The sequence below is a fragment of the Anser cygnoides genome, chromosome 27 (assembly GCF_040182565.1).
Source record: "Anser cygnoides isolate HZ-2024a breed goose chromosome 27, Taihu_goose_T2T_genome, whole genome shotgun sequence".
Classification (NCBI taxonomy): Eukaryota; Metazoa; Chordata; class Aves; order Anseriformes; family Anatidae; genus Anser; species Anser cygnoides.
Window position 1 is genome coordinate 3,381,765 of NC_089899.1, and position 23,652 is coordinate 3,405,416.

General features: G+C 67.3%; 3 protein-coding genes across 11 annotated transcripts; 1 reads left to right on the plus strand and 2 right to left on the minus strand.

The window, feature by feature from the left end:
• Positions 1 to 5: 5 nt before the first annotated feature.
• ANKRD24 (ankyrin repeat domain 24) lies at positions 6 to 9,082 on the minus strand. Of its 6 annotated transcripts, none has more exons than XM_066983806.1 (19): positions 8,523 to 8,741; positions 6,014 to 6,144; positions 5,827 to 5,915; positions 5,456 to 5,520; positions 5,143 to 5,200; positions 4,990 to 5,060; positions 4,645 to 4,751; positions 4,368 to 4,555; positions 3,883 to 3,908; positions 3,627 to 3,719; positions 3,050 to 3,154; positions 2,914 to 2,958; positions 2,722 to 2,820; positions 2,567 to 2,639; positions 2,340 to 2,461; positions 1,041 to 2,261; positions 536 to 673; positions 394 to 459; positions 6 to 290 (listed from the first exon to the last, which is right to left on the minus strand). In XM_066983806.1, exons 1-19 carry the CDS (start codon positions 8,556 to 8,558, stop codon positions 213 to 215), a joined length of 2,811 nt encoding a protein of 936 aa, XP_066839907.1. In that variant the 5' UTR covers positions 8,559 to 8,741; the 3' UTR covers positions 6 to 212. The 6 variants fall into 6 exon arrangements, with proteins under 6 accessions (XP_066839907.1, XP_066839904.1, XP_066839903.1 ...); XM_066983803.1 differs by lacking the exon at positions 8,523 to 8,741 and adding an exon at positions 7,181 to 7,409 and having other exon boundaries at positions 2,914 to 2,955; XM_066983802.1 differs by lacking the exon at positions 8,523 to 8,741 and adding an exon at positions 7,181 to 7,408.
• Positions 9,083 to 9,615: 533 nt separating this feature from the next.
• SIRT6 (sirtuin 6) lies at positions 9,616 to 16,821 on the plus strand. Of its 3 annotated transcripts, XM_066983813.1 has the most exons (9): positions 9,616 to 9,775; positions 10,796 to 10,923; positions 11,295 to 11,477; positions 13,852 to 13,911; positions 14,485 to 14,580; positions 15,130 to 15,210; positions 15,325 to 15,475; positions 15,581 to 15,664; positions 16,367 to 16,821. In XM_066983813.1, the coding sequence occupies exons 1-9, from the start codon at positions 9,710 to 9,712 to the stop codon at positions 16,700 to 16,702; spliced, it is 1,185 nt and encodes a 394-aa protein (XP_066839914.1). In that variant the 5' UTR covers positions 9,616 to 9,709; the 3' UTR covers positions 16,703 to 16,821. The 3 variants fall into 3 exon arrangements, with proteins under 3 accessions (XP_066839914.1, XP_066839915.1, XP_047933776.2); XM_066983814.1 differs by lacking the exon at positions 15,325 to 15,475 and having other exon boundaries at positions 15,541 to 15,664; XM_048077819.2 differs by lacking the exons at positions 9,616 to 9,775; positions 10,796 to 10,923 and adding an exon at positions 11,035 to 11,167.
• Positions 16,822 to 17,225: 404 nt separating this feature from the next.
• Positions 17,226 to 22,911, minus strand: CREB3L3 (cAMP responsive element binding protein 3 like 3). Of its 2 annotated transcripts, none has more exons than XM_048077817.2 (10): positions 21,659 to 22,911; positions 20,378 to 20,502; positions 19,970 to 20,225; positions 19,587 to 19,702; positions 19,092 to 19,220; positions 18,878 to 18,984; positions 18,682 to 18,750; positions 18,481 to 18,565; positions 18,047 to 18,143; positions 17,226 to 17,967 (listed from the first exon to the last, which is right to left on the minus strand). In XM_048077817.2, the coding sequence occupies exons 2-10, from the start codon at positions 20,498 to 20,500 to the stop codon at positions 17,597 to 17,599; spliced, it is 1,353 nt and encodes a 450-aa protein (XP_047933774.2). In that variant the 5' UTR covers positions 20,501 to 20,502; positions 21,659 to 22,911; the 3' UTR covers positions 17,226 to 17,596. The 2 variants fall into 2 exon arrangements, with proteins under 2 accessions (XP_047933774.2, XP_047933773.2); XM_048077816.2 differs by having other exon boundaries at positions 17,229 to 17,967; positions 19,092 to 19,223; positions 21,659 to 22,907.
• Positions 22,912 to 23,652: the final 741 nt, after the last annotated feature.

Genomic DNA, 23,652 nt, shown 5'->3' on the forward strand with positions numbered 1-23,652 from the left:
TGATGTTAATGTGAATATAAATACTTTATTGCTACTGTGCTGGGGTGTGGGGGGGCTAGCACGGGGCCCCCCGGGGCCGGGTGAGTGTCGGGGTGCGTGTGCCAGCATCGGGGTGCTGCCCGGAGAAGCAAAAGGGCCGCGGGGGGTGTGAGCAGGGGCCCAGCCCCCCCGGCTGGGTCGCTGGCTGTCCCACGGGGTTTGTCGGCGGGGGCTCATCTGCCCTGCTCCTGCAGCCGCTGCATCTTCAGGATCTGGCACAGGAGCCTCTGCACGTCCTCGTCCATGTGGCCCTGGGACAGAGAGAAGGGACCTCGGGGTCCTGCCACCCGCGTGCGCGTCCCCGACCCCCCGCAGCCCCGTCCCCGACCCCCCGCAGCCCCGTCCCCTGCCCACCTGCACGGCGTAGAGCAGGTGGCTCCGGTACAGCGCGACCACCTTGCTGTGCCGCTTCTCTGCCTCCTGCGGGAGAGGAGCGGGCGTGAGCAGGGGGCCGGGGCCGCGAGGGGCCCGCCGGACACGCGTGCCCCGCGCCCACCGCCAGCTTCTCCTCCAGGGCGCGGATCCTGGACTGCATCGCCGTGGCGTCGGGGGGCGGCTGCGGCGCTCCTCGGGGCTCGGGGAGGGCGTTGAGGGCCTCCTTCAGCCTGAAGACCTCCTTGGAGAGCTCGGTGATCTGGGCAGCACGCGGGGGTTACGGGGAGGCAGGGGGCTCCCGGCCCCGTCTCCCCCGGGGTCCTCCCGTGGCCGTGCCTGCCGCCACCCCCGGGTGTCCCCCGCTGGGGCAGGGGCAGAGCCGGGGCTTTCCCACCTCGCCTCCCGCTTCTGCCCCTGGTTTCAGTCTCAGCTTTGGGAGGGGAAAAGGGGAAGAGCCAGGAGGGCAGCGAGCGTGCACCCAGCGCTGCAGTCTGCGTGTTTGCACGTGCGTGTGTCTGTGCACATCAGCGGGGGGCACGTGGGCGAGCCGCTGAGCTCACAGCACTGCTCCCGTCCCCAGGAGACCCCCGCAACCCCCCCCCCACCCCCTCCTCCCCGTCCCCTACCTTCCTGTCCCTGTCCCTGACCAGCCGGGCCGAGTCCTCGGCGTGGCTGTGGAGGTCCTGCAGGCGCCGCGCCTCCTCCCGCGCCTCCGCCAGCTGCTGCTGCGCGGCCGCCAGGCGCTCCTCGGCCGCCTGCCGCTCGCTCTTCATGAACAGCGCCTGCCGCTGCACCCGGAAAACCTCCTCGCACGTCTTCTCGTGCCGCCGCGTCAGCTCGGCCAGCCGCTGGGCCAGCGCGGCCGCCTCGGCCTGCAGCTCGGCCCGCGCCGCCTCGTGCTCCCCGCGCGGCACCGCCGCCGCCAGCGCGGCCTCCAGCCTGGCCGCCTCGCGCCCCTTGGCCTCCGCCGCCGCCTCCAGCCGGGCCGCCCGCTCCCGCAGGGCTCGCGCCTGCTCCTCCAGCGCCGCCGTGGCCCGAGCGTGCTCCTCCGGCGGCACCCGGCCCTCGGCCTCCGCCTGCGCCCGCCGCAGCCTCGCCAGGACCTCCTCGTGCTCCCGGCGCCCCACGGGCCGGGCGGCCAGCTGCTCCCGCAGGGCCGTCAGCTCGGCCTCCCGGCGGCCCAGCGCCTCCCGCAGCTGCCCCAGCTGGGCCGTCACCTCCCCGTGCTGCCGCACCAGCTCCGCCACCCGCTGCTCCAGCACGCCCGGCTCCGGCTCGGGGCCGCCGGCCGCCCTCCAGTCCCGTGTCTTGGCCTCCAGCTCGCGCCGCAGGGCCTCCGCCGCCGCCTCCGCCCGGCTGCAGCGCTCCAGCAGGGCCGCCTTCTCCTGCGATGCCTCCTCCAGGGAGGCCCCCAGCGAGGCCGTGGCCTCCTCGGCTTTGGCATCGGCCTCCAGGCGGGCCTGCAGCTCCCGCAGCCGCTGCTCGCGCTCCTCCAGCGCTGCCTGCGCCTGCTGCAGGGCCGCCCGGGCCTCCGCCAGCTCGGCGCCATCCTGCTGGGCAGCGGAGGGAGGCTGCTGGTGAGGCACCAGCGCCGCCTTGCACTTGCACTGGGGCTGGGGCAGCTCCTCGTTGAGCCCCTGCACCGTGCTCCCCTTGCTGCCAGGCTCCGAGGCTGGGGCCGGCCTCTCGTGCTCTGCCTCCTCCGTCCCGGCCAGGCCCTGCGGTGCCGCCGTGCCCTGCGCCCGCAGCCGCTCCAGCTCCCGTTTGAGGGAGTAGTAGAGGCTGGCGGGCACCAAGTCCCCCGGGGTGGACGGCTCGCTCTCATCCCGCTCGAAGTTCTCCAGGACCTGCCAAGGGGATGGTGAGGCCGCCAGGAGACCGAGGGAGGCAGGGAGGCGGGGATGGGCAGGCGGCTGGGGACTTGCCTGTATTTTCTCCCTCAGCTCCTTGTTCTGCACGGTGAGGGACTGCACCTGGCCCTGCAGCGTGGCCAGCAGCTCCTCGGCCGAGGGGCTCAGGGTCTTCTTGGAGAGCAGCAGCTCTGCCCCTGCGCGGCACGCGGTGCTGGTGCCGTGCCCACCGCGTCCCCGCTCCTCCCCGCACGGGGCCACCTCCCCGGGGGGGGGATCTCAGGAGGCCACCGGGGTCCTACCTGGGAACTCGAGCAGCTCTCCCTCCTCGTCCTGCAGCGTCTCGATGTCGTAGCTCGTGTTCTCCTTCTCATTCTGGGGGTGCGGAGCGGGGAGTGTCGGCTGCTGCCCACCCTGCCCCGGCCCCCCGGCGCTGCCGGCCGCTGCCCGTGCCCACCTCCAGCGAGGACAAGCGGCTCTGCAGAGCCTCCACCTCCTTGCCCAGCCGCTCCTTCTCGTTGTCCCGCGCCGCCAGCCGCTCCTCCAGCTCCTGGATCTGCAGGGCAGGACTCCCTTTGCTCCCACCAGAGTCCTAATGGCACCAGGACCCCTCGGATGAGGCCGCCCACGACCTTCGCGCTGGCCTCACCTGCTTCTCCATGGAGCGAAGGGAGCCCTTGTCCAGCTCTGCCTGCTAGCGGGACACGGAGAGACGACGGGGAGGGCTAAATGCTGCTCCCACCCCCCCCTGCCCCTCCGCCCCCCGGCGATGCGGTCGCACCTACCTCCTGTCGCTGCTTCTCCTGCTGCTCCAAGCCCCGGATCTTCTGCAGGAACTGCGCCCGCTCCTGCCGCAGCCTCACGATCTCCTCGTAGGCATCCCGGTCCTCCTGCGGGCGAGCGGCAGCTGAGGCTCAGGGCACGACGGTGCTGGCCCCTTCCCCGTCACCGTCTCCCCCCCATGTCCCCGACGTGGCCCCGCTCCTGCCCGTCCTCACCCCCCGGGCCTGAGACCACCTGGACGCGGTGGCAGCTCTCCGGGTGCCACCACGAGCAGACCACGCTCCGGGTCTCCTTGACCCCGGTGCTCTCCTGACCCGGTGCAGGGTGCTCCTTGTCCCCAGGGGGAGAAGGAAAGGCTCCGGCAGGGCACGGGGACTCCCTCGAGGCCAGCACGGCCCCCTGGGCACGCTGCTCAGGGGTGTTTTGGGCCCCCAGGGAGCTGGTGGCCCCCGCACAGCCCCCAGGGAGGGCAAAACCAGAGGGGTTCCCCTCAATGGGCCACAGTTGAGGTGCCCTGCGCCCGCCGTGCTGGCTGTGGACACGGAGCTAAGCCTTGCCGAGAGGGACCCGGTCTCTTACCGGGCTGGGGGTGCCCAGGGGAGGCAGGGGGGCCTTCCTCTTCCTCGGGGTGCTGCTCTTCTCTCTGCCCGCCGACTGGCTTGGCGAAGATGTCTGCAGAGACACCGTGGCAGAGGGGATGTCACTTCGAAGGTGGCCTCCCTCCTTTCTGACCCGTTGCCGTGCCGGAGAGCCCCGGGCCCCCTGGGGACCCCCGCCAGGAGCTGAGGGCCAGGGCCAGGCCAGCCAGGAGGGGGGCAGCCCGGCGGGCCCTTACCCGCGACGTCTGCTCGGTGGTCTCCTCTTCCGCGGGGCAGAGCGGGAGGAAAGGGAAATCAGGGAGGTTTGGGGAGCGTGTAGCCACGGATACACACGAGAACAGTGTGCATGCACGGGGCACACGCAGACAGACGGGGCACACGCGTGTACAGGTACGGGGATGGGCACGGGTGTGCAGTGGCGGGGATGCACACGTGTGCAGACGGGGGACTCGTGCCCACAGGTATGCACATGCGGACACCAGGAGAAGCGCGCTTGCTGTACACACACCAGTGCTTGCACACGTGTGAACAAGCGTGCACAAACATGTGCAGACACCGCGACAGGCAACGGAGGCTCAGCACCACCTCCCAGCCTTCCGCTGGCGGCGCCATGGTCGAAACCACCCCCGGGGCATGGCAAAAAGGGGGAAAATGGGTGAAAACACCTCCGTGGGCCCATCCTCTGCGGACGTGGAGCACCAGGGCGGCACGGCAGCCTTACCGCTGGCCCAGGACCGGCGCTGAGCAGCCTCTTGCAGGAAGTGCTGGATGAGAGCATTGCCCGTGGCCAGCCCGTAGTGCGCGGCGTCGTGGCCCGTGGAGTCCACCGCAGCCACCCGCGCGCCGGCGTTGACCAGCACCTCCACCGTCTCCACGCTGCCGTTCTCGCAGGCCAGCATCAGGGCTGTCCTGAGCAGCGGGAGGAGAGGTGAGGGGCCCAGCCCCTCTTTCTCCCCTCCATTTCCACCCCCAGTCCCCCCCGCCCAGCACAGACTCACTTGCCCTGCAGGTCGCGGCTGTTGGCGGCCGCCCCGCGGTGCAGCAGGTAGCGGCACAGCTCCGAGTGGCTCATCTTGGCGGCGAGCAGCAGCGGCGTGGAGCCCTCCTGGGCAGGGCAAGGTTGGGTGAGGGGGGCTGCGGGGACAATGCCTGGATCCCCTCCAGCGTGGGGCATCCCCCTGCTGTTATCTCCTTGGTTTCTACCTCCCGCTTTTGCCGTGTGCGTGCACGGCACGCGGTTTTCCCCTGGGGACCCCGGGTGCTGCAACCCCAGGGGGCCAACCCCGGCCTGGAGTTTCGCTGCTCTGAAAAGCATCCCGGGGTGAGGAACAAGGCGATCTCACCTTGTCCTTGACATTCAAAGGAGCCTTGAAGTCGCAGAGGATCTCTGAGCACGAGATGCAGCCGCTGACCGCTGGGGAGAAGGAAGGACGGAGGCTGAGCGCCGCCTCGCGCGGGGCCGCGAGCGGCACGGGGCTGGCACCGTCCCCGCTCACCTGCGAGGTGCAGCGCCGTCCGGCCGCTGCTGTCAGCCACGTCCACGGGGCAGGAGGCCTGAGGGAGAGAGCCTGCGTTACAGCGGGATCCGGGACAGGCAAAGGGGCTGCCCACGGGGATGCAGCTCCTTGGCGTGGTCGGAGGGCTGAGCAGGGTTGCCCCGAACCACAGGCAGAGCTGGGAACCACCATGCTGCCCAGCACCGCCACCGAGGGTGAGAGGGCAGAGAGGGCACCTCGCTGGGGCTGCCCTGGGGGCTGAGCGTGGCACGACCTCCTCCCTGCCTCCCTGCCTCCGTCGCGGCCCCGGTACCTGCAGCAGCTTGCTGACGCACTGCGGGTGGCCGTGCTTGGACGCCAGGTGCAGGGCGGTGTAACCTGGGGACGGGGGGCACGGGGGCGACGGGTCAGGAGACAGACACGGGGCGGGGGCAGAGGGGGGCGGCGGGGGGACAGACGGACAGGCACGCAGGAAAACCCACGGGGCTGGGGCTGAAGAGGAACGAGACGCCCCCGACAGCACCCGCAGTCACCGCTCGAGTCCCTGGAGAAAGCTGGGACAATTTGCACTCCGCGTGGCCGTCACCTCTGTCCCCTCAGCACCACGCAGAAGGGGGAGAAGGAGCAGAGGGCCCTGAGGGGGCCCTGGCGTTAGCCAGGGGTGCGTGGCGGCCGCGCCCTCACCCGAGCTGTCCTTGGTCATGGCATCCACGCCGTGAGCCAGCATGGCTTCGAGGCAGTCCACGTTCCCCCGCATGGCAGCCAGGTGGAACCTGCGGCAGGACCTGGGGCTGTCAGACCCCAATCGACCCAAATCCACGACCCCCGGCCCCAGCCCCCTGGTGCCCTGGGGACGCCGGCCGGCGCTTACGCAGATTTGCCCTCCGAGTCCAGCTTGGTGGGGACCAGGCCCTTGCGGACGAGGAGAGACGTCACCCTCCCGGCATCGTTGTAGTCCACGGCTTGCAGGAGCTTTTCATCGTTCTTGGTCCAGTCCTGACTCTGTAACGAAGCCGAGGCGAGGCTGTGATGCCCAGGGGCGGGCAGGACGGTGGGCTGGGGGGGTGTGTGCCTCCCCTCGCCCCCTCCCCTGCTGTCTCCCACCCCTCCCCATCCCTTGGGGTGCCTCTCTCTGGACTTCGCCGGGCGCTGCGGTGCCTGGTGTGCTGCGTGGAGGGTTTAGCTGGGAGAGCCGCCTGGGAGGGGGACCCCCTTCGGCCTCCCCAGTTTGCCGTTCACAGAATGGGGAATTAACAGAGCTGCCCCAGTTTGGCTCTGGATGGGCCAGGATTTGGGAACGACACGATGCTTCCTGATCGCCCCTGCCCCGGGGGCCATTTCTCCTGCCATCCCGCTAACCGCAGCCAGCACCCATGGGTGCCTGAGCCCCATCCCTGCCCGGGTCTCCCCGCTGGGCTCGCAGCCTCCTCCCAGCCCCGCTGTGTTCCCAGACGAAGAAGGGGGCAAGTCGGGGTGAGTGGGGCTGCCGGTGAGCACAGGTCCCCTGGGATGGCCCCAGCTGCCGCTGCTGCCCCTGCTCCTGAGCAGAACCGGGGCAAGGTGGGTGTTTGTTGCCCCACAGGTCCTCTGTGTCTCCCCCCTGACCCAGAGAAGAGCCCACAGCGGGGCAGGACCAGCGTGGGAAGCCCCGGGCTCGCCCCGCAGCCTGTGACGACAGCCCAGGGCTCGGCTGCAGCAGGGGAGGCAGGAAATGGATGTCACCCCCTGGGAGCTGCTCGCATCCTGCCCCTGGCCAGCACCAGGCAGGGACCCCGTGCCACTGCAAGCCCCCTCACCCTGTGCGGCCAGGGGACCCCGCCGTGGGGTGCGGAATAAAGCCGTCTCCCGGGGTTACTGGGCAAACTGGGAGCGTGGCGCCCTCCCCTTTGTCGTGCAAGGACAAAGCGGCTCGGAGAGGGCACAGCGGGGCCATGGGGACAGGGCTGGGGACGGATGGGGTCCAGCTGGGGTGGGGGGGACGTGTCTTACCCCAAAGCACGGGACCGAAGGGGAGCGGGGACGGAGGGCAGGGACGTACCGCAAAGGAGGCAGCGGCACAGAGGCAGATCTGCTTCATGGTGCCGAGCAGGAGGCGGCGGGCGGCCATGCATCCCTCGCCCCCCGCCTGGGCGACGGCTGGACGGGGCTTCAGGATGGGGACCCCGGAGCCCAGCTCGGTCCAGCACCGCCGCCTGGGCGGGGGCCGGGTCCTGCCGCAGTGGGAGCCAGGGAACGCCTCCCCTCCGTCCCTCCTTCCCTCCTTCCTCCCTTCCCCCTTCCCCCTTCCCTCCCTCCCTCCTTCCCTCCCTCCTTCCCTCCCTCCGCAGCGCTCAGAGCTCGCAGCATCCCCGCATCCCTGCCAGGGAGCAGGTCCCAAGGTCCCACACCAGGGACCAGCACCCAGACTGGTCCCGGTTAGACGGGGAAGGTTGGGGGGGTTTGGGAGAGGGCAGTTCTCCCACCCTGTGCCCAAAGTGAGCCAAGGGTGCACCCCAAACCCAAGGGGTGAGCGTCCTCCCACTGCCCTAATCCTGCTCCCCAAGGATGTAGGACCCTCTCCCTGCCCTGGGGGGCACAGATTGACCTCCCAGCTCTGGGGCCAAGAGGCGTGGGCAGAACCCCCCGTCTGCATCTCAGGGGACCCCCCGCAAGGAGGGAACCCCAAAATACAAAGGGTTCCCAGGCACCTGTCCCAGAAAAGCCCTGGGGACGGCAGGACCGAAGGAGCCCCTCACCCCTCAACAGCAGCGCCCAGGGCAGCGTGGGGAAACTGAGGCACGGAGCACCCAGAGCACAGCACCACCACCCCGGCACGGAGGACGGTGCCAGCCTGGTGCTGAATAATTCAGGGGCATCGGCTCGCTGCCTCCAAGGTGGGAACCCAATCCGTCCGTGGCAGCCACCCCCACATCCCTGGGGACAGGAACGGGGACAGGACCCGGGACCCGCTTCCCTCTCCCTGGTGCTGTCCCCATCCCCTCCTCTGCTCCGTGGGTGCTGGGGGCACCCGTGGGTGCAGCGGGACACCGGCTTCACCAGCCACGGTGGCGCTGCTGACCTCCGCGGGGCTGCTGTCCCCGTGTCTCAGGGCAGGTCTCCGTGTTCCCCGACCCCCTGGAGACTTGGAATACCCCGGGGCAGGTCCCTGTTTCCTTCCCCTCGGACATCCCGGGGCAAGTCCTCATTTCCCTATGAAATTTGGGACATCCCGGGGCAGGTCCCTGTCTGTGTGCCCCATGAAATTTGGGACATCCCAGGGCAGACCCCTCTGTGCCCGTGTCCCCATGAAATTTGGGACATCCCGGGGCAGGTCCCCACGTCCCTGTGGATGTCCCGGGGCGGGTCCCCACGTCCCCTCGCCCCTCGGGGACAGCACTTACGTCTGCCTTCTTGAACTTGGCCTTCAGGCTCTTCATGGCAGCTCCACCCTCAGCCCCGTGGCAGCGTCCGGGGGCTTCGGCTGCCCCTCGGGGACAAGCTTTGGGGACGTGCCCGTCACGAAGGGCAGTGGCAGCTTTTGGGGGCCTTTTCCCAGCAAGTTCTGGCCCTGAAGCCCCAGCTCCCGGTGACTCCTGCCCGTCCCCTGCCTCCCCGCGGGCCCACAGCGCGGCACGGGGGGGCCACGGGGCGGCATTGGGTTACGGCTGCGGTTACAGCCGGCGGCTGGGGGGGGGCCTGGCAGTGCCCAGCCCCAGGCGGGCTGGGGGGCACGGCCATCCCCAAATCCCCGTGCATGGGCACGGGGTGGCTGCAGAAGGGATTGTGGCAGGGGTGGGCCGGCCCTGGGGTGCGGGGCTGAGGGGCTGGGACCACCGGGGCCTTGGCCCCCCGGGGTCTCTCTGGGGGGGTCTGTGGGTGCAGGCAGGGGGGGCATGGCTGGGCCCAGCAGGGCTGGCACCCCCTGACCTTGTGTGGCACCCCCTTGTGTGACACCCCCTTGCCTGGCACCCCTTGTGTGACACCCCCTGACCTTGTGTGGCACTCCCTTGTGTGAAACCCCCTTGTGTGACACCCCCCTTGCATGGCACCCCTTGTGTGACACCCCCCTTGTGTGACACCCCCTTCATGGCACCCGCTGCCCTTGTCTGGCACCCCCTTGCCTGGCAGCCCTTGTGTGACACCCTGATGTGTGACACCCCCTTGCCTGGTACCCCCTTGTGTGACACCCCCTTTGCATGGCACTGCTTGCATGACACCCCCCTGCCCTTGCCTGACACCCCCTTGTCTGGCACCCCCTTCATGGCACCCCCTTGTGTGACACCCCCTTCATGGCACCCCCTTGCATGGCACCCCCTTGTGTGACACCCCCTTGGGTGACACCCCCTTGGGTGACACCCCCTCCATGGCACCCCCCGCCTGCCCCCCCCCCGCCCTTCCCCCTGTGATTTGGGGCCCACGAGCAGGACCCAGTGAGGGCAGCCGCGCCCCGCTGCCAGGCACCAAGATGGCGGCGACGCCTTCCCCCTGGCGGCTGCCCGCGCATATGCACCCGCCCCGCGGCCTCCCTCCGCGCTTCCGCCCGCCCGGGGACCGACAACAATGAGCGCTCCGGTGCCCGGGGCGGGCCATGGCGGTGAACTACGCGGCCGGGCTCTCGCCCTACTCGGATAAAGGCAAATGCGGCCTCCCCGAGGTGAGCGCGGCCTAGCGGGGGCGGCCCGCTGCGGCCTAGCGGGTCTCCATGGCAACCGAGCCTGTGCGCGCCCCCCCCTCCCCCCGTCGGGGCCTTTCGTGTCCCCCCCCCCCCCCGTGGAGTCTTTGGGGACCCCCCTCGGGGCTCCCCGTTTTTGCCCAGACCCCCCCTCAGCGTGTCCTGCCCCTTGGGGTCCCCCTTGGTTCTTGGGGTGGCTGCAGGGGTGTGAGGGGCCTGGCCCTGGGGGGGGTTTGGGGTGACCCCGTCCCCACGTCCCTAGGGATGCTCGGGAAGCTTAAGAAAGCCTGGAAGGGAGAAAAGTGAGGGGAAAGCTCGTTAATGTGTGAATATCAGAGGGGAGGGTGCAAGGGGATGGAGCTGGTGGCTTTTCGGCCGTGCCCAGCGACAGGACGAGAGGCAGCGGGCACAAACCGAGCCCAGGAGGAGTTTGAGGAATATGAGGGGGCACTTCTGTGCTGGGGGGTGACAGAGCACTGGGACAGGCTGCCCGGAGAGGCTGTGGGGTCTCCTGCTCTGGAGATACCCAAAACCCGCCTGGATGTGACCCTGCACAACGCGCTCTGGGTGATCCTGCTCGGCAGGGGGTTGGACCAGATGATTTCCAGAAGTCCCCTCCAACCCTGGTCATTCTGGGGTTCTGTGAAGGGCTCTGGGGTCGTGCAGGGGCCTGTCCCCAGCCCTGGTCCCCAGGAGGCTGGCCTGGAGAAACAGCCCACGGAAATGAAATTCTGTGCTGCACCAAAAAGCAGGGTGGGCCCAGGACCCCGTCTGCCAGTGCCCACCGTCCTGCTTTTGTTAATCCCTTATCCTCTGTGGGGATGAGCATATAAAGTGCTGTTCCTCTCCAGTTACGTGTGTTTGTCGTTCAGCAATGCAAAATCTCCTGCCTGGAGTTTTCATCGCGGCTTTGTGGTGCGCTGGGTCTCTGTGCCTGCTGGGAGGCACGCGGGGCCCGTCGCTGCGTCCCTCCATTCCCCTCGTGGTTTCTCTCCCGCTCAGATCTTTGACCCACCGGAGGAGCTGGAGAGGAAGGTGCGCGAGCTGGCCGACTTGATACGGAGCTCCTCCAACGTGGTGTTCCACACCGGGGCCGGGATCAGCACCGCCTCGGGGATCCCCGACTTCAGGTAACGACGGTGGGCAGCAGGCGCGGGCCGGGAGGGCAGCACCACTGCCGAGTCCAGCTCACACCTCGTAAAGCTCTGCCCGGTGCTTCCCGTCCCCCCTCCCGCCTGCAGGGCGACCTGCTCCATCCCTCCCGTCCGGTCCCGTATCCGGCTGAAACCTTTTACGTCTTGCATGCTGGTTTGGTGTTAAATTGTGCCCACGGAAGCCCCGCGCGTGCCCTGCTTGCGTCAAGGACGTTAATCGGTAACGCACGACCCTCGTTTAGCAGTGCCTTGCTCGTCCTCCGCTGATAGGGCCTGTGATGCGTTTGCCAGCGTCCTCCTAGAGCCCGAGACCTCAGCTGTTGCTTCTTCTGTCCCCGCTGCTGCAGGGGGCCCAATGGCGTCTGGACTATGGAAGAGAAGGGGCTCTCCCCAAAATTCGACACCACCTTTGAGAACGCCAGGCCCTCCAAGACTCACATGGCGCTGCTGGGGCTGCAGAGGGTCGGCATCCTGAAATTCCTGGTCAGCCAGAACGTGGACGGCCTTCACGTGCGCTCGGGATTCCCACGGTACTGCCTCCTCCGCCCTGCCTCCAGGTCCCTCGTGTCTGACCCCGCTGCGCGCGGTTCGTGCTGCCTGGTTAGCACAGCCTCACGTGCGAACGTTTGCAACCGAAAAGTGCCAGCTATTTGTTAATTCTCTCCCCGTGCTGGGGCTTAAGTTTCGAAGCTGGTTTGGGAGCTGGCTGCTCGCTGACGGTGGGAGCAGACATTGGAACGCACCGGTGAGGGAAGAGGTAGAGAAAGCAGCCTGAATTTAGAGAAGAGACGTGATGGTCGCAATGTGGAGGGTGCTGAAACGAAGTCAGCCTCAGCTGACGCTCTCAGAAGCGCACCCAGAAGCTGCTGAGGGTGCTGGCAGGTGGAACGGGCCGCGGCGCTGGGCCGTCGCGTGTTGTCCCCTGTCGGCTGAGTGGCTGCAGCGTGCGACCGGCCGGGGGACGCGAGGCGTCAGCTTCGAGGAGGGCAGGCAGGGCTCAGAGCCCAGCTCAGGGCACGCGATCCTTTCCTGCACCCAGCCGCAGGGCTGAGCGGGCGGGAGGGAGGGCGAGAGCGCCCGAACCTGCCGCTGCTGCTCGCGGAGACGCGGCTGTTTTACCGGCACTGCCGGGGCAATCCGGAGCACCGGGCGTTGTGCTGCTTTGGGGTCTGCTTAAGCCGAATTTCTCGACAGCAAACAGTTAATGGCAGTGCTGCCCCATTGAGGAGACGATGCCTGGGCTCAGGATTGCCTCCGAAGGTTACTTTGCTTCTCAGTAACTGTGTGGAAGCGCAGGAGGGGCAGGGCAGGGAGAGTTCTGCGGCTGGAACTGGTCTGGCTTACCGGCTGCGGTCTCTGATTTCTTCAGCAGCTGCGGCGGGGCCAGGGATAGCGGCGTTCTCTCTGCGGGGAGCTGCGACGTGCAGGAGCTGAGGGGGAGAGCTCTCCGCTCCCCGCCTGGGCGGGGGCCGAGGCGCAGCTCCGTGCCTGTTTCAAAGTTGTCCTCAGATGAACCCGCTGCTCCGTGAGCGCTTGCAGCAACCAGAAACTTCGGCCTGTGACTGAAAAAACAAAACGTTTCCAGCACTTAAGAGACCACCAGGCGATTATTATCTTGTGAGCCAAGCTGCTCAGAGCTGCCTGGAAGAGGAGCAGCTGCATTCGAGTAAGGGAATAAAGTGAAGGAAGTTGGGGTGAGAATAAGGAGCAGGAGGGGGACCTCGGTAAAGACGCGTCTTACAAATGGCCTCAGCCGTCGTTGGTGGGGCGGAGAGCTGCCTCGGGGGGCTGTTCCCTATTATTGAAGGCCCCGAGTCCTGGTTCCTGCTCCTGGCACCGCGTTTGCCTTTTTAAATCAAACAGCCACGGGGAAAAAAGGATAGGAAATAATCACCGGGGCTCAGCTGGTCTCCCCCCAGCCCGGTGCCACCGGCTCGCCTTCTGGTTTAGCGCCGCTCTTCCCCTCGAGCGCAGCACGTCCTTGAGAAAGGGTTGCCGAGCTGGCGCCAGGTGGCTCGGCGCTGTGGAAATCAGGTCGGTCCCGTCTCCGTCCTCCCTGGAGGAGGTTTCCAGCCGTTGTGGGGCTCGCGGGAACACGGGGAGAGCGTGGCTTCGTTTGCCACTAGCTTCAGCACTTCGAGGCTGGTGCTGAGCTCGCGGGGAGTTTTGGTCAAAAGGAGTGGAAAGGCTTGGGACCGTGCGAGGCCGGGGAGCAAACCGCGGAGTGCTGAGGAGGGCAAAGACCTGGGTGGTCGCAGGGCGACAGAGGTGGTGTGAGACTAGGTCGGAGCAGGTGGAGAACTGGTGCCGTGGCTGGAAGCTTTCGAAATCGAAAAGCGTTTCAAATCAAAAAGCTTTTAAAATGGAAAAGCTTTTAAAATGGAAAAGCCAGGGCGCGCGGCCCTTCCCCTCAGCCCCAGCTGTGGCGGACGCAGCCCGGTGCTCTCGTGCTGGAAGTGAAGCCGCGCAGCAGGAGCTCTCTTCCCGGGCCCTGAACACGTCCCCTGGGTCCTCCCTGCCCGGCAAGCGGCGCGGCTCTGCCCGGATTGCCTTTGCGAAGTTATTTCTTGAGCTAAACGCACAAGCGCTGCTCCGTGTGCTGCAGTCCTGCCAGCTCCTGCCTGCCCCGCGTGCTCCGGCCGCCCTCGGGGCAGGGACCCCCCCCCCCCCGTGCCCAGCCAGCTGTCCTTTCTGTCAGACCCGCTGCAGCGAGGTGGACGGCCTCGTGGCACCCGGAGCCTTGCTCTGACGCTGCCACCTCTTTCTTAGCGTGTAACTAGAGCAATTCCCCTCGGTGCTGACCCCGTGGAAGGTGGGGGAGCCCTTGAGGTGCACGTCCCTAAAAGGGCGGGGGGGGGTCGGGCAGCTTTTCCTGGGCTTTCACCTCTGCCATTTCTCCTGCAGGGACAAGCTGGCCGAGCTCCACGGGAACATGTTTGTGGAGGAGTGCGTGAAATGCGGCAAGTACGTGAGCTGCGAGCCCGGGGGGGGGGGCGGCAGCGGGCGGGGGCTTCGTCGCTGTCCCCAGGGGACGGCGGAGGCCCTGCACGTGCTGGGGGGACTCTGTCTGGCAGGCCCCCAGCGCGGCGTGCGGGGCTTCGTGGGCAGATCTGTCCCGTCCGAGTCCTAAACCCCACCAAACAGCGGGGACTGAACATTTTGAGACACCTCCGCGGGGGGTTGCGAGAGGAGGTTGCTCCACGCTAGGTTTTCCGCCCCGGTTGGCAGCAAACCTCTGTGGCTCTGGAGCTGTTGGGGGAGCCGTGGCTCTAGGGGGGTCTACAGAATCAATGGGGGGTCTGTAGGGTCAATAGAGGCTCTGTGGGGTCTGTAGGGCTGGGGGGGCTTCCCCTGAAAGGGAAGAAGCTGTCGGCAGCACCTGGGGGAAGGTGCGGGCTGAGGTTTGGTGCTCAGCTCATCGCTCCCAGCCGCCACCTCCCTTCAGTCCCGGCTGTGCCGTGAGATGCGCCGCGCCGCGGGGACGCCTCGCAGCGGTGCCGCCTCGCCTGAGCAGCACCCTGCGTGTTGTGTGTGCAGGCAGTACGTGCGGGACGCCGTCGTGGGCAGCATGGGGCTGAAGCCAACGGGCAGGCTGTGCAGCGTCACCAAAGCCCGAGGGCTGCGGGCCTGCAGGTAACGGCGGGGGGTGGGGGGGGGCTCCGGGAGGGGACAGCGTGCTGGGGAGGGGGCACAGCCCGGCACCGGGGAGGCAGGAGGTGATCGTGGTGCTCGGATTTGGCGTGGAGGGCTGTGCCGGCAATCCCTCCAGGTCAGGGAGGAGATCTGAGCTCTCTGAGCTGAATGGGGCAGGACCCAGGGCAGCTGCTTCTCCCTTTCTGCAGCCAGAGAGGGAGCTGGCGCAGGAGGGCGGGGGGCTCCAGGCCAGCTCTGAGACTGGGGAGCTAAATAAAGGCGCGTCCCGGCTCCGAATAAGAACAGTGATTGTGACTTTTGGTGGCGTCTCAGCGCCAGCCACAAAATAACCTCGTGCAGGTGAATTCTCGATGTGCCCTTCCTCACTGGGGAGTCCTCGGAGCTGCTCAGAGACCTCTCCCTCTGCAGCGCTGGGCCGAGCGGGGTGTAACGGGTCTGCGTCACCGGAGCTGTCCCCGCTCTCCCGGGGCAGCTCTGCCGGCCGGTCCTGCCTGGCAGGGGTAACCCCGGTCCCCGCGTGTCTTCTAGGGGGAAGTTACGAGACACTATTCTGGACTGGGAGGATTCCCTTCCTGACCGGGACCTCACGCTGGCGGACGAAGCCTGCAGGTACGTGTTACTGCGCTCAGGCTTTTGAAGCTGCCGCAGCTGCTGCCAGCCCCGCAGCCGCCCCCCCTCAGGCTGCCCCTGCCTGGCTTTGCTCGTGGGTTTTGTGCCTTGCAGCCCTGAGGCTGTACCAGCAGGGCAGCGGCGCCCAGCTCTTCACCCAGAAAGTGGCCGAGGAAAAAAAACGGCAAATCCTGGCCGCAGCGTCGCTTTCCGGCTCAGGAGCTCGTCGAGTCCAGGCTGGAGCAGGGTGGAAGCAGCAGTCTGGGTATGGCTGGGGATTTGTATTTATTTATTTTCCCTGCCCTGGGTGTTTTTTGCTCCTCCCCGCAGGAAAGCTGATCTCTCTGTCACGCTGGGGACCTCTCTGCAGATCAAACCCAGTGGCAACCTCCCGCTAATCACGAAGAAGAGAGGAGGGAAGCTCGTCATAGTCAACCTGCAAGCAACCAAGCATGTGAGTGGGGGCGTCCTTGCTGCTCTGCGCTTGGGGCGGTTCGCTCTGTCCTGCTCTGCTCCTTTCCCCGCGCGTTTTTAGCCCCATCGTGGGTTGGTCCCCGCGCGTTGCCCCCTCCCAAGCAGAAGGTTGGAAGGCTGCGCCTCCGCTGCTGCGGGGTTTAAGTCTGCAACCTCTGATAAACACACAGAACTGGAAGGTACATCTTCCATCTTCAGGGCATAATAAAAGCCCGTCCCAAAGCCTGGTGGATCCTCTGGTGAGTTATCTCCAGTGAAATAACCGCACACGCGTAAGCCGTGTCAGGAGGAGTCTGTTCCGTAATCAGCACTGCTTTTGGTGCCCTAATTGTCAGCTGCCTTCTGAATAACCGCAGCTGAGGGGTTTCCGGGTTGTTATTGGAGCTCCCTTGTCCCTGTCCCGCTCTGCCCTGTCCGCGCCTGCCTCTCAGGCTGCGTTTAAAGGTGCAAGCAGCCTGCCTGCACCTGGGCGCAGCCCTGTCAGCCTGCAGGGGAGCCGGGGGGGGTCAGGGGCTCAGTCCGTGCTCCTCCACGGGCGGTGTCCCGGGGACAGGGGCCCTGGAGTCTGCGCGCGGCCGAGCCGTCGCCCAGTCCCTGTCCCCAGGCGCTCCCTGGGAGCAGACGCCCGTCCCCGCACACGGTGTCCGTCCCCTAACGCCACGCTTGCCCTTGCTCGCCCCAGGACAAACAGGCCGACCTGCGCATCCACGCCTACGTCGACGATGTCATGACGAAGCTGATGAAGCACCTGGGGCTCGAAGTCCCGGAGTGGACGGGGCCGGTGGTGGTGGAGAGCGCCGAGCCCGCCGAGCCCCAACAGCTCTTCAAATTTGAGCCTGAGGCTCGCGGGCTGCTCAAGGAGGAATCCTTCGCCCAGTGCAACGGCACGGCCGGGCTGTGCCCCGACCTCGGGACCGCGCTGGCGGAGCACGGTGACAGTCTGAAGCAGGAGTGTCCCAGCCCGGACACGGGGCCGCCGACGACGAAGAAGATGAAGGTGGAGCCTCTCCTCACCTGACCCGGACTGTTCCCCGGCTGTCTAGACGCTCGTCTGTGCCACTTTTCCTACCGACTTTTTTTTATACCCTCCAACATTGTCCCTTTTTTTATGTAAGTATTAAATACACTCGAATTGTGTGCGTCTGGGCAGCTTGCACCTGCCAGCCGGGGAGGAACGTCCCCTGCTTGAAAACGGCGCGGCCCCGCTCGGTGCAGTTCCCTCTCCGTGAGGAGGGGGTTGCGGAGCCCAGCTGTGCCCTGCAGACCTCGGAGGGGCCAGAGCCAAGGGTGCTGGGCCAGTAACGCTGCGGGGCTGACACGACGGGGTCCCTGGGGCAGGTGTTGCAGTCCCAAATAGAGCGGGGGCTGCTCTGCTGGTGGCTCACAGCAAAATCCCAGCTCTGCTGGGTCCTGTCGCCTCACGGCAGCTGGATCGGAGAGGTCCCCTGCCCAAGGGGGCCTTGGAACCCTGTGGATCACCCTGTTAAACGCCTATAAAACCCGATCGTATTAAACAAAGGCAGGTGATTTTTTTTTTCCAAAATACCTTTATTTAGTGATGAAAATGAAGTTAAAAAAAAAAAAAAAGTGAACAAAACCACCAAGTTGCGGTGTCGATAACCAGCCAGACCGGGGCCTTTTGGGTCCCCTCCTCCCCACCTTGACCAACCCCCTGTCCCTTCTGCAACCCCCGCTGCACCCAGGGGGCGGGAGCAGCCCCTTCCTTCCCTCCCAGTAAGGCCAATGGGAACCAGTCTTCTCTTCCCAGTTCACAGATAGAAGCAAAGCCAAGTGGGTCCGGCATCTGTCCACGCCTGGAGGGGGACCCCGGGGGGCCGCCCCGAGGGCTTGTCCCAGAGGGGATGGGGTGCTGAGCCACCCCGGCGCATCCCCTGTGGTCCCTGGGTGCTGCTTAAAGCTCCTCGGCCGGCTCCAGCACCGCGGGCCGGCTGCTGTGGTCGCCCTTGGTCCACGCAAGCGATGCCAGGCCGTCCCCCGACGTGCTGCCACCCCCCGACGTGCTGCCACCCCCCGACGTGGCTCCGTCTCGCTCCCTGTCCCCGTGGCTCAGGCTGTCGGAGGCGAGCGGCTGGCTGCCGTTGCGGGGCGAAGCCTCGTCCGGGCGCGGAGAGAAGGAGCGGCCGCCGAAAGCTTCGTGCAGCGTCTCGAGGCTTTCGCCTGCGTGCTCCGACCACAGCGGCTCCGGGGGCTTCTCGTCCCTAGCTCGGGGCTGCGCGTAAGCCACGCGGGAGGCAGCGGCGTTGTGCAGGGACCTGGAGAAAACTGAGCGCGAAGGAGGGTCGGGGTCAGCACCGGCGCCCCCGGCACAGCGCTGGCACAGAGCCCCCGGCCCCCTCCTCACCTCGCACCGGTCCGAAGTCCCCGTCTGCCTCGGCCTTGCTCGGGGCGAACGGGCTGATGGAGGGGAAGACGATGAGCGCGAAGGAGAGCAGCAGGACCTGGGGGCAGAGGAGGGGACGTCACGGCGGGCGGTGCTGGAGGGGGCTGTGGTTCATGGAGAGGGGGCTGGGGGCAGACCCAGGGCTGCGTCCCCCCGTTTCTCCCTGCCCATGCACCCCTGCCAGCACTCCGTCTGTCCTTATCCCTCCATCCTCACGCGCGTCCATCCCTCCTACCTTCCATTCAACCCTGGAGCGTCTCTCCCCCACCTCAGCCCGTGCCCACCCTTGTACCCATCCCTCCACCCGCCCCCGCCAGCACAACCCCGCCGGTTCCTCGCCCCCCGGTGCTGTTTGGGGCAGGGCACGGGGGCGAGGGGCCGGGGGCTCCACGCACCGCGATGCAGGTCCCCGTCTGTGCTGCCTTGTTGCTCGACTGCACCACGAGGGCCTGGAGTTTCTTCAGCTGCTCCAGGAGGGACCTGGGGACAGGGAGGACCCCTCAGCACCCCGGCTGCTCTGGGATTCACCTCCCGGCAGGGTCCCAACCGCCCCGTCCAGCCCCATCCTGCCCCGCTTCGTCCCGGGGGACACCTACGAGTTCTGCTTCTCCAGGTGCAGGACTTTCCTCTGCAGCTCTTGGTTCTGGGCCGTGCACGCTGACATCCTGGGGGACAGGGAGAAAGGCGTGAGCTCGGGGCAAGCTGCAGGGTGGTGGGAGCAGCGTGCCCAGTGCGGCCAGCCCGGGGCAGGGCTGTCGGCCCCCAGCTGGGCGCAGGGGCTCGGGGCTGTACCGGCTCTCCAGCCCGTCGATGTACTCCTTCTTCTTCTTGCGGCTCTCCTGCGCTGACTGCTTGTTCCTGATCTTCCGGCGGATCTTCTTCAGCACCCGCTCCTCGTACTGGGGGCACAGGGAGGGTGAGGGCAGCCCGGGACCAGGACCCCCGCGCCCGGTGCCCACGCGCCCCCGGGGAGCACGGAGCGTGTCCCAGGCACCCCGGGACCCACCTTGGTGAGGGGCAGCTGCGTGGGCAGGGACACCCCCTCCTTCGCCAGCAGCTTCTTCTCGTCCTCCGTCAGCACCAGCTCCTGGAACTGGCCCTGGCTCTGCCTCAGCAGGGAGCTGGGCGCCTGCGGCTGCTGCGGGACCGCGGGCTGGTGAAAATCCCGGGCTGCAGGCTCGCCCCGCGCCTGCCCCGGGGGACCACGGGTGGGCACCGCGCTTCCAGGGTGAGGGTGGCACCCAGGAAGGGACAGGAATAGGAACACGGTGCGGGAAAGGGGACAAATGTAGGGGGGGAGGGAAGGGATGGGCACAGGAATGGGATGGTGGTCACCTGGAGGTGGCAGGGATAAGGAGGAAAGGACGGGGACCACGGTCCAAGGGAGGGAACAAGGACAGGGGCAGGGAAGGATGGTGAAAGGGACAGGGATGGGGGTGGCAGGCGGGGAGGGACAGGGCTGGGGACAAGGAGCGATGGGGACACGGTGATGGGGACTCACAGCGTCAGAGCTGCCTGAGAGCAGCAGGTCCTTGACGGTGAGGGTGCAGGACGCGGGTGCGGAGACCACGGGCAGGTCCCGGCCCTCCTCCATGAAGAAGCCGGGGTGCCACATGTCTGGGCAAGGGGCGCGCGGGGGGGCTGTCAGCTCTGCTGTGTCCTTGTCCCCCCCCCCACCACCATCCCCTGGCTCCCCCTCAGCCCCCAGCCCTCTCCATTTCTCCCCACTCTGCCCAAATCCCTCCAGTCCCCCCAGCTCCCCTCATTTCCTCACCACCCCTGACAGACCCCACCTCCCCCACCCCCCCCAGCCTCCCAGTGTCCCCAGTATCCCCCCCAAACAGCCTCCCAGTGTCCCCAGCCCAGTCTCTCCCCATGGCTCACCCAGGTCGATGGAGACCTCGGGGCGCGGGGCCCCGGTGCCCCCGGGGAGCGGCAGCACCTGGCAGGGGTTGGCGTAGGGGTACGGGGCCTCGCCGAGCCCCCCGTCGCAGCACCCCGGGGGGCTGTCGAGGTGGTCGGAGGAGGGGTCCTCGGAGACCCCGCTGTCGCTGGCGGCTGGGGACCAGCTGGGAGAGTCGGATGCTGAGTCCCCAGAGCCCAGGATGGAGCTGAGGAAGTCGTCGCCGTCCCGGGCGCACTGTGGGGATACGGACATCCGTCACCGCAGGGTGCCCATTGCCATGGGGTGCCCGCAGGAGCCTCCCCGTGCTGTGGGATGACCCCACAAGCGGTCCCAGCTCACCCACAAATCGTGCCCCCCCCCCCCCCCCCCCCGCCCTGAGGGCTCACCCCATCCTCGTGCCAGGTGCCCGGGGATGTCCCCAGCTCCACGCCACGGAGGATCCCGTCCTGGCGGTCGAAGAGGAGGTCCAGCAGGTCGAGGCTGTCGAGGCTACCCACAGTGGAGGCCATGGCTGCGAAGAGGCAGGGTCAGGCCCCCAGCCCTGTCCCCGCGGTTGCCCCCTGCCTCTCACCCCCATCACAAGGCTCTACAGGACGCCCCGGCTCACGGGGCGGGCAAGAGGGGAGCGAGGAGCACGGGGACGTGCGTGGGACCAGGAGGAGGTGTACGTGCACAGTGAGCGTGCAAACGTGCGTGTGAGCCTGTGGATGCACGCCCGGGAGTTTGTGTCGCCATTCAGACACGTGTGTGCAGGATAGGACCCTGCAATCTGTGTGAGCACCCACGCAGACACGGGCGTGTAAATGTGTGCACGTGTTGGCACCTGTATTTAAGCACGAGCACACCCGGACAAGCCTGACGTGCCTGCGTGCGGGAGGCAGCGCACACGTACGGTCTGTGCTCCTGCAGAGGCTCGGGGCACGGCAGCAGCCCTCCCCGCCCCCCTCCAGCTGCTGAAACTCCCAAATCCTGCGTTTTTTTCCCCAAAGAGATCTGCGCAGCAGGGGGCTCCCCGCAGAAGCCCAGCTGCCCCAGCCCCACCACGCCCCGGGGCAGAGGAGCAGGATGAGGCCCCAGAGCTCAGCACTCCTCAGTTCCCCTGTCCGGCCCCGTCCGGCCCTGGGGAGATCGGGTTAATCATTTGGGGCAGCGAAGGGAGGAGGGGAGGAGGCCCCAAGGGGGGGGACTCGGCCTCGTTCTGCCCCTGCCACAACACTTCCAGGCCCTGGACCCCGAGGGACCCAACCGGCCGACCGGGCGCAACGGCCCGACCAGCCGAGCAGCGAAACCAACAAAATCGGCCAAGAATGAGATCAAACGGCCAACCCGTTGGCCAACCGAGCAGCTGTTTGACCAAATAACCAACCCGCTGGCCGCCCAGCCAACTAACCCCCTCCCAACCTGCTCCCCGGCCACTCAGCCCACCGCCCGGCCCTACAACCGACCCTCCCAAACCTCCACTGACCCGAGGGTCCTTCGAGCTGGGCCCGGGGACGGCTGTCATTAAAGTTTTCTTTAATTCGTTAAAATTTGGCCAGCCGGCCCAGAAAGGGGGTTTCTTGCCCCCCATCTTTTATCCCCTTTATCCTTTATCCTTTATCCTTTCGGTGAGCCCTGTGGTGACTGCGGGGCCCCGCTGAGCGCCGGCAGCCTCGTACGTCCTGTACCTGCGTGAGATCCCAAAACCGGCGGATCCGTCCTGGCTTCTGAACCCCTCGGCGCACGGCAGCGGGGCGGACGCCGAGTCCAGCCGCCTCCTCCTCCTCCTCGCCCTGACCCGAGTGGCAAAGTTTAAACTCCAACGGCACAGAAATAGCGGCCGGGATTGCAAAATCGCCCGGGTGCTGATTGGGGCCGGCGGTGTGCGACGGCAGGGCAGCCCGGGGGAAGGCCCACTGCGCCCCGTAACTCATTAGCCAAATGTTTTTGTCCTCCTCCGCCGAGCAGGGCAGGAGGGGCCCGTGGGCGAAGTCCAGGCTCCGCGGCTGCCCATGAACTTTCACCCATTTCGGGGACAATTTCCCTTTTTTTTTTTTTCAGACGAACGTATCAGCATTAATCACTTTTTATAGGTGTCGAGAACATCCGGGGAAGACGTTGGCTTGGACTCTACCACTCGTCACCTCCCCACGTCACGTCGGTCCCTGCCGGGCCTCGTGCCCGGGGCTGGGCTGGCCCCCGGGGGGCTGCCTGTGCCCTCCGCCCCTCCGGGTCCCTGCTGTCCCCCGGGCGACAAAGGCATGAAGGGCCGGGGCTCGTTGACCAACGCGTCCATCCGTGCATCCCTAGTGCCCTGCGGCGAGGGCAGGAGGCTGATGTGCCACCCATGGGTGAGGCCGGGCCCTGCTGCGGGTGCTAGACCCCAAAATGTTGGTAGTGGGGTGGTGGTGAGGAGGGGGACGTGGTGCTGGATGGGTTTGACCAGACCCCGCCATGCAGGGAAGGGACGAGTTCGACCCCCTCCCTCCCTCGTATGCGGTGAGCGCGGTGGTGCGTGACAGAGGCGCGAGGCGGCGGGGGCAAGGCCGCGCGGTGCGGTTATCTCCGCCGCGACGCCCTCTGCCCAGGCGGGACGGGGCAGGCGCCGCCTTCACGCCCCGCTCTATGGCCCCGCCGCGGAGACGGGAGCTGCTGGCACCGAGCAAAGGGCACCCGCTGCCCCAGCCTCCACCCTGGCACCACCCCGGGGCCACCGACAGCCTCGCTCCATCCCCACCCTCATCCCGTTGGTGCTGGGGGCTCGGCGGTGGGGCCAGCACAGGGCTGCCCCGGTACCCAGAGGCCGCGTCCTCCAGGCTTGGCCTCGCCTCTACGTGAGCTTTGCCCACCAGCAAGGAGCTGCCCCGGTACCCAGAGGACCCAGCCTCCGGGTTTGGCATCGCCTCTACAAGAGCCTCGCCTCTACGTGAGCCTTACTCCTGAGCAAGGGGCTGCCCTGGTACACAGAGGCCGCAGCCTCCGGGCATGGCCTCACCTCTAGGTGAGCCTTGCCTCTGCGTGAGCATGGCTCCTGAGCAAGAGGCTGCCTGGGTACCCAGAGGCTGCATCCTCCATGTTTGGCCTCCTTGGAGCCTTACCCACCAGCAAGGGGCTGCCCTGGTACTGGAGGCTGCGGCCTCTGGGCATGGCCTCACCTCTATGTGAGCCTCGCCTCTATGTGAACATGGCTCCTGAGCAAGGGGCTGCCCCGGTACCCTGAGGCTGGCAGCCTGCTGGCTTGGCCTCACCTCTAGGTGAGCCTCCCCCACCAGCAAGGGGCTGCCCTGGTACCTCGAGGCCGCAGCCCCTGGGCTTGGGCTCGCCTCTACAAGAGCCTCACCTCTACACGAGACTTGCTTCCGAGCAAGGGGCTGCCCTGGTACCCAGAGGCTGCGTCCTCCAGGCACGGCCTCACCTGTACGTGAGCCTCCCCCACCAGCAAGGGGCTGCCCTGGTACCCAGAGGCCGCAGCCTCCGGGCTTGGCCTCGCCTCTACAGGAGGCTCGCTGCCTGAACCTCGCTCCTTCGGCCTCGCTCCTTCGGCCTCGCTCCTTCGGCCTCGCTCCTTCGGCCTCCCTTCCCCAGCCTCCCTCCCTGAGCCTCCCCCACCCTCGCTCTCGCGAACCTCCCCCCCACGCCCCTCCCCCTGCTCCACCCCGCCCCCCTCAAGCCCCGCCCCTCC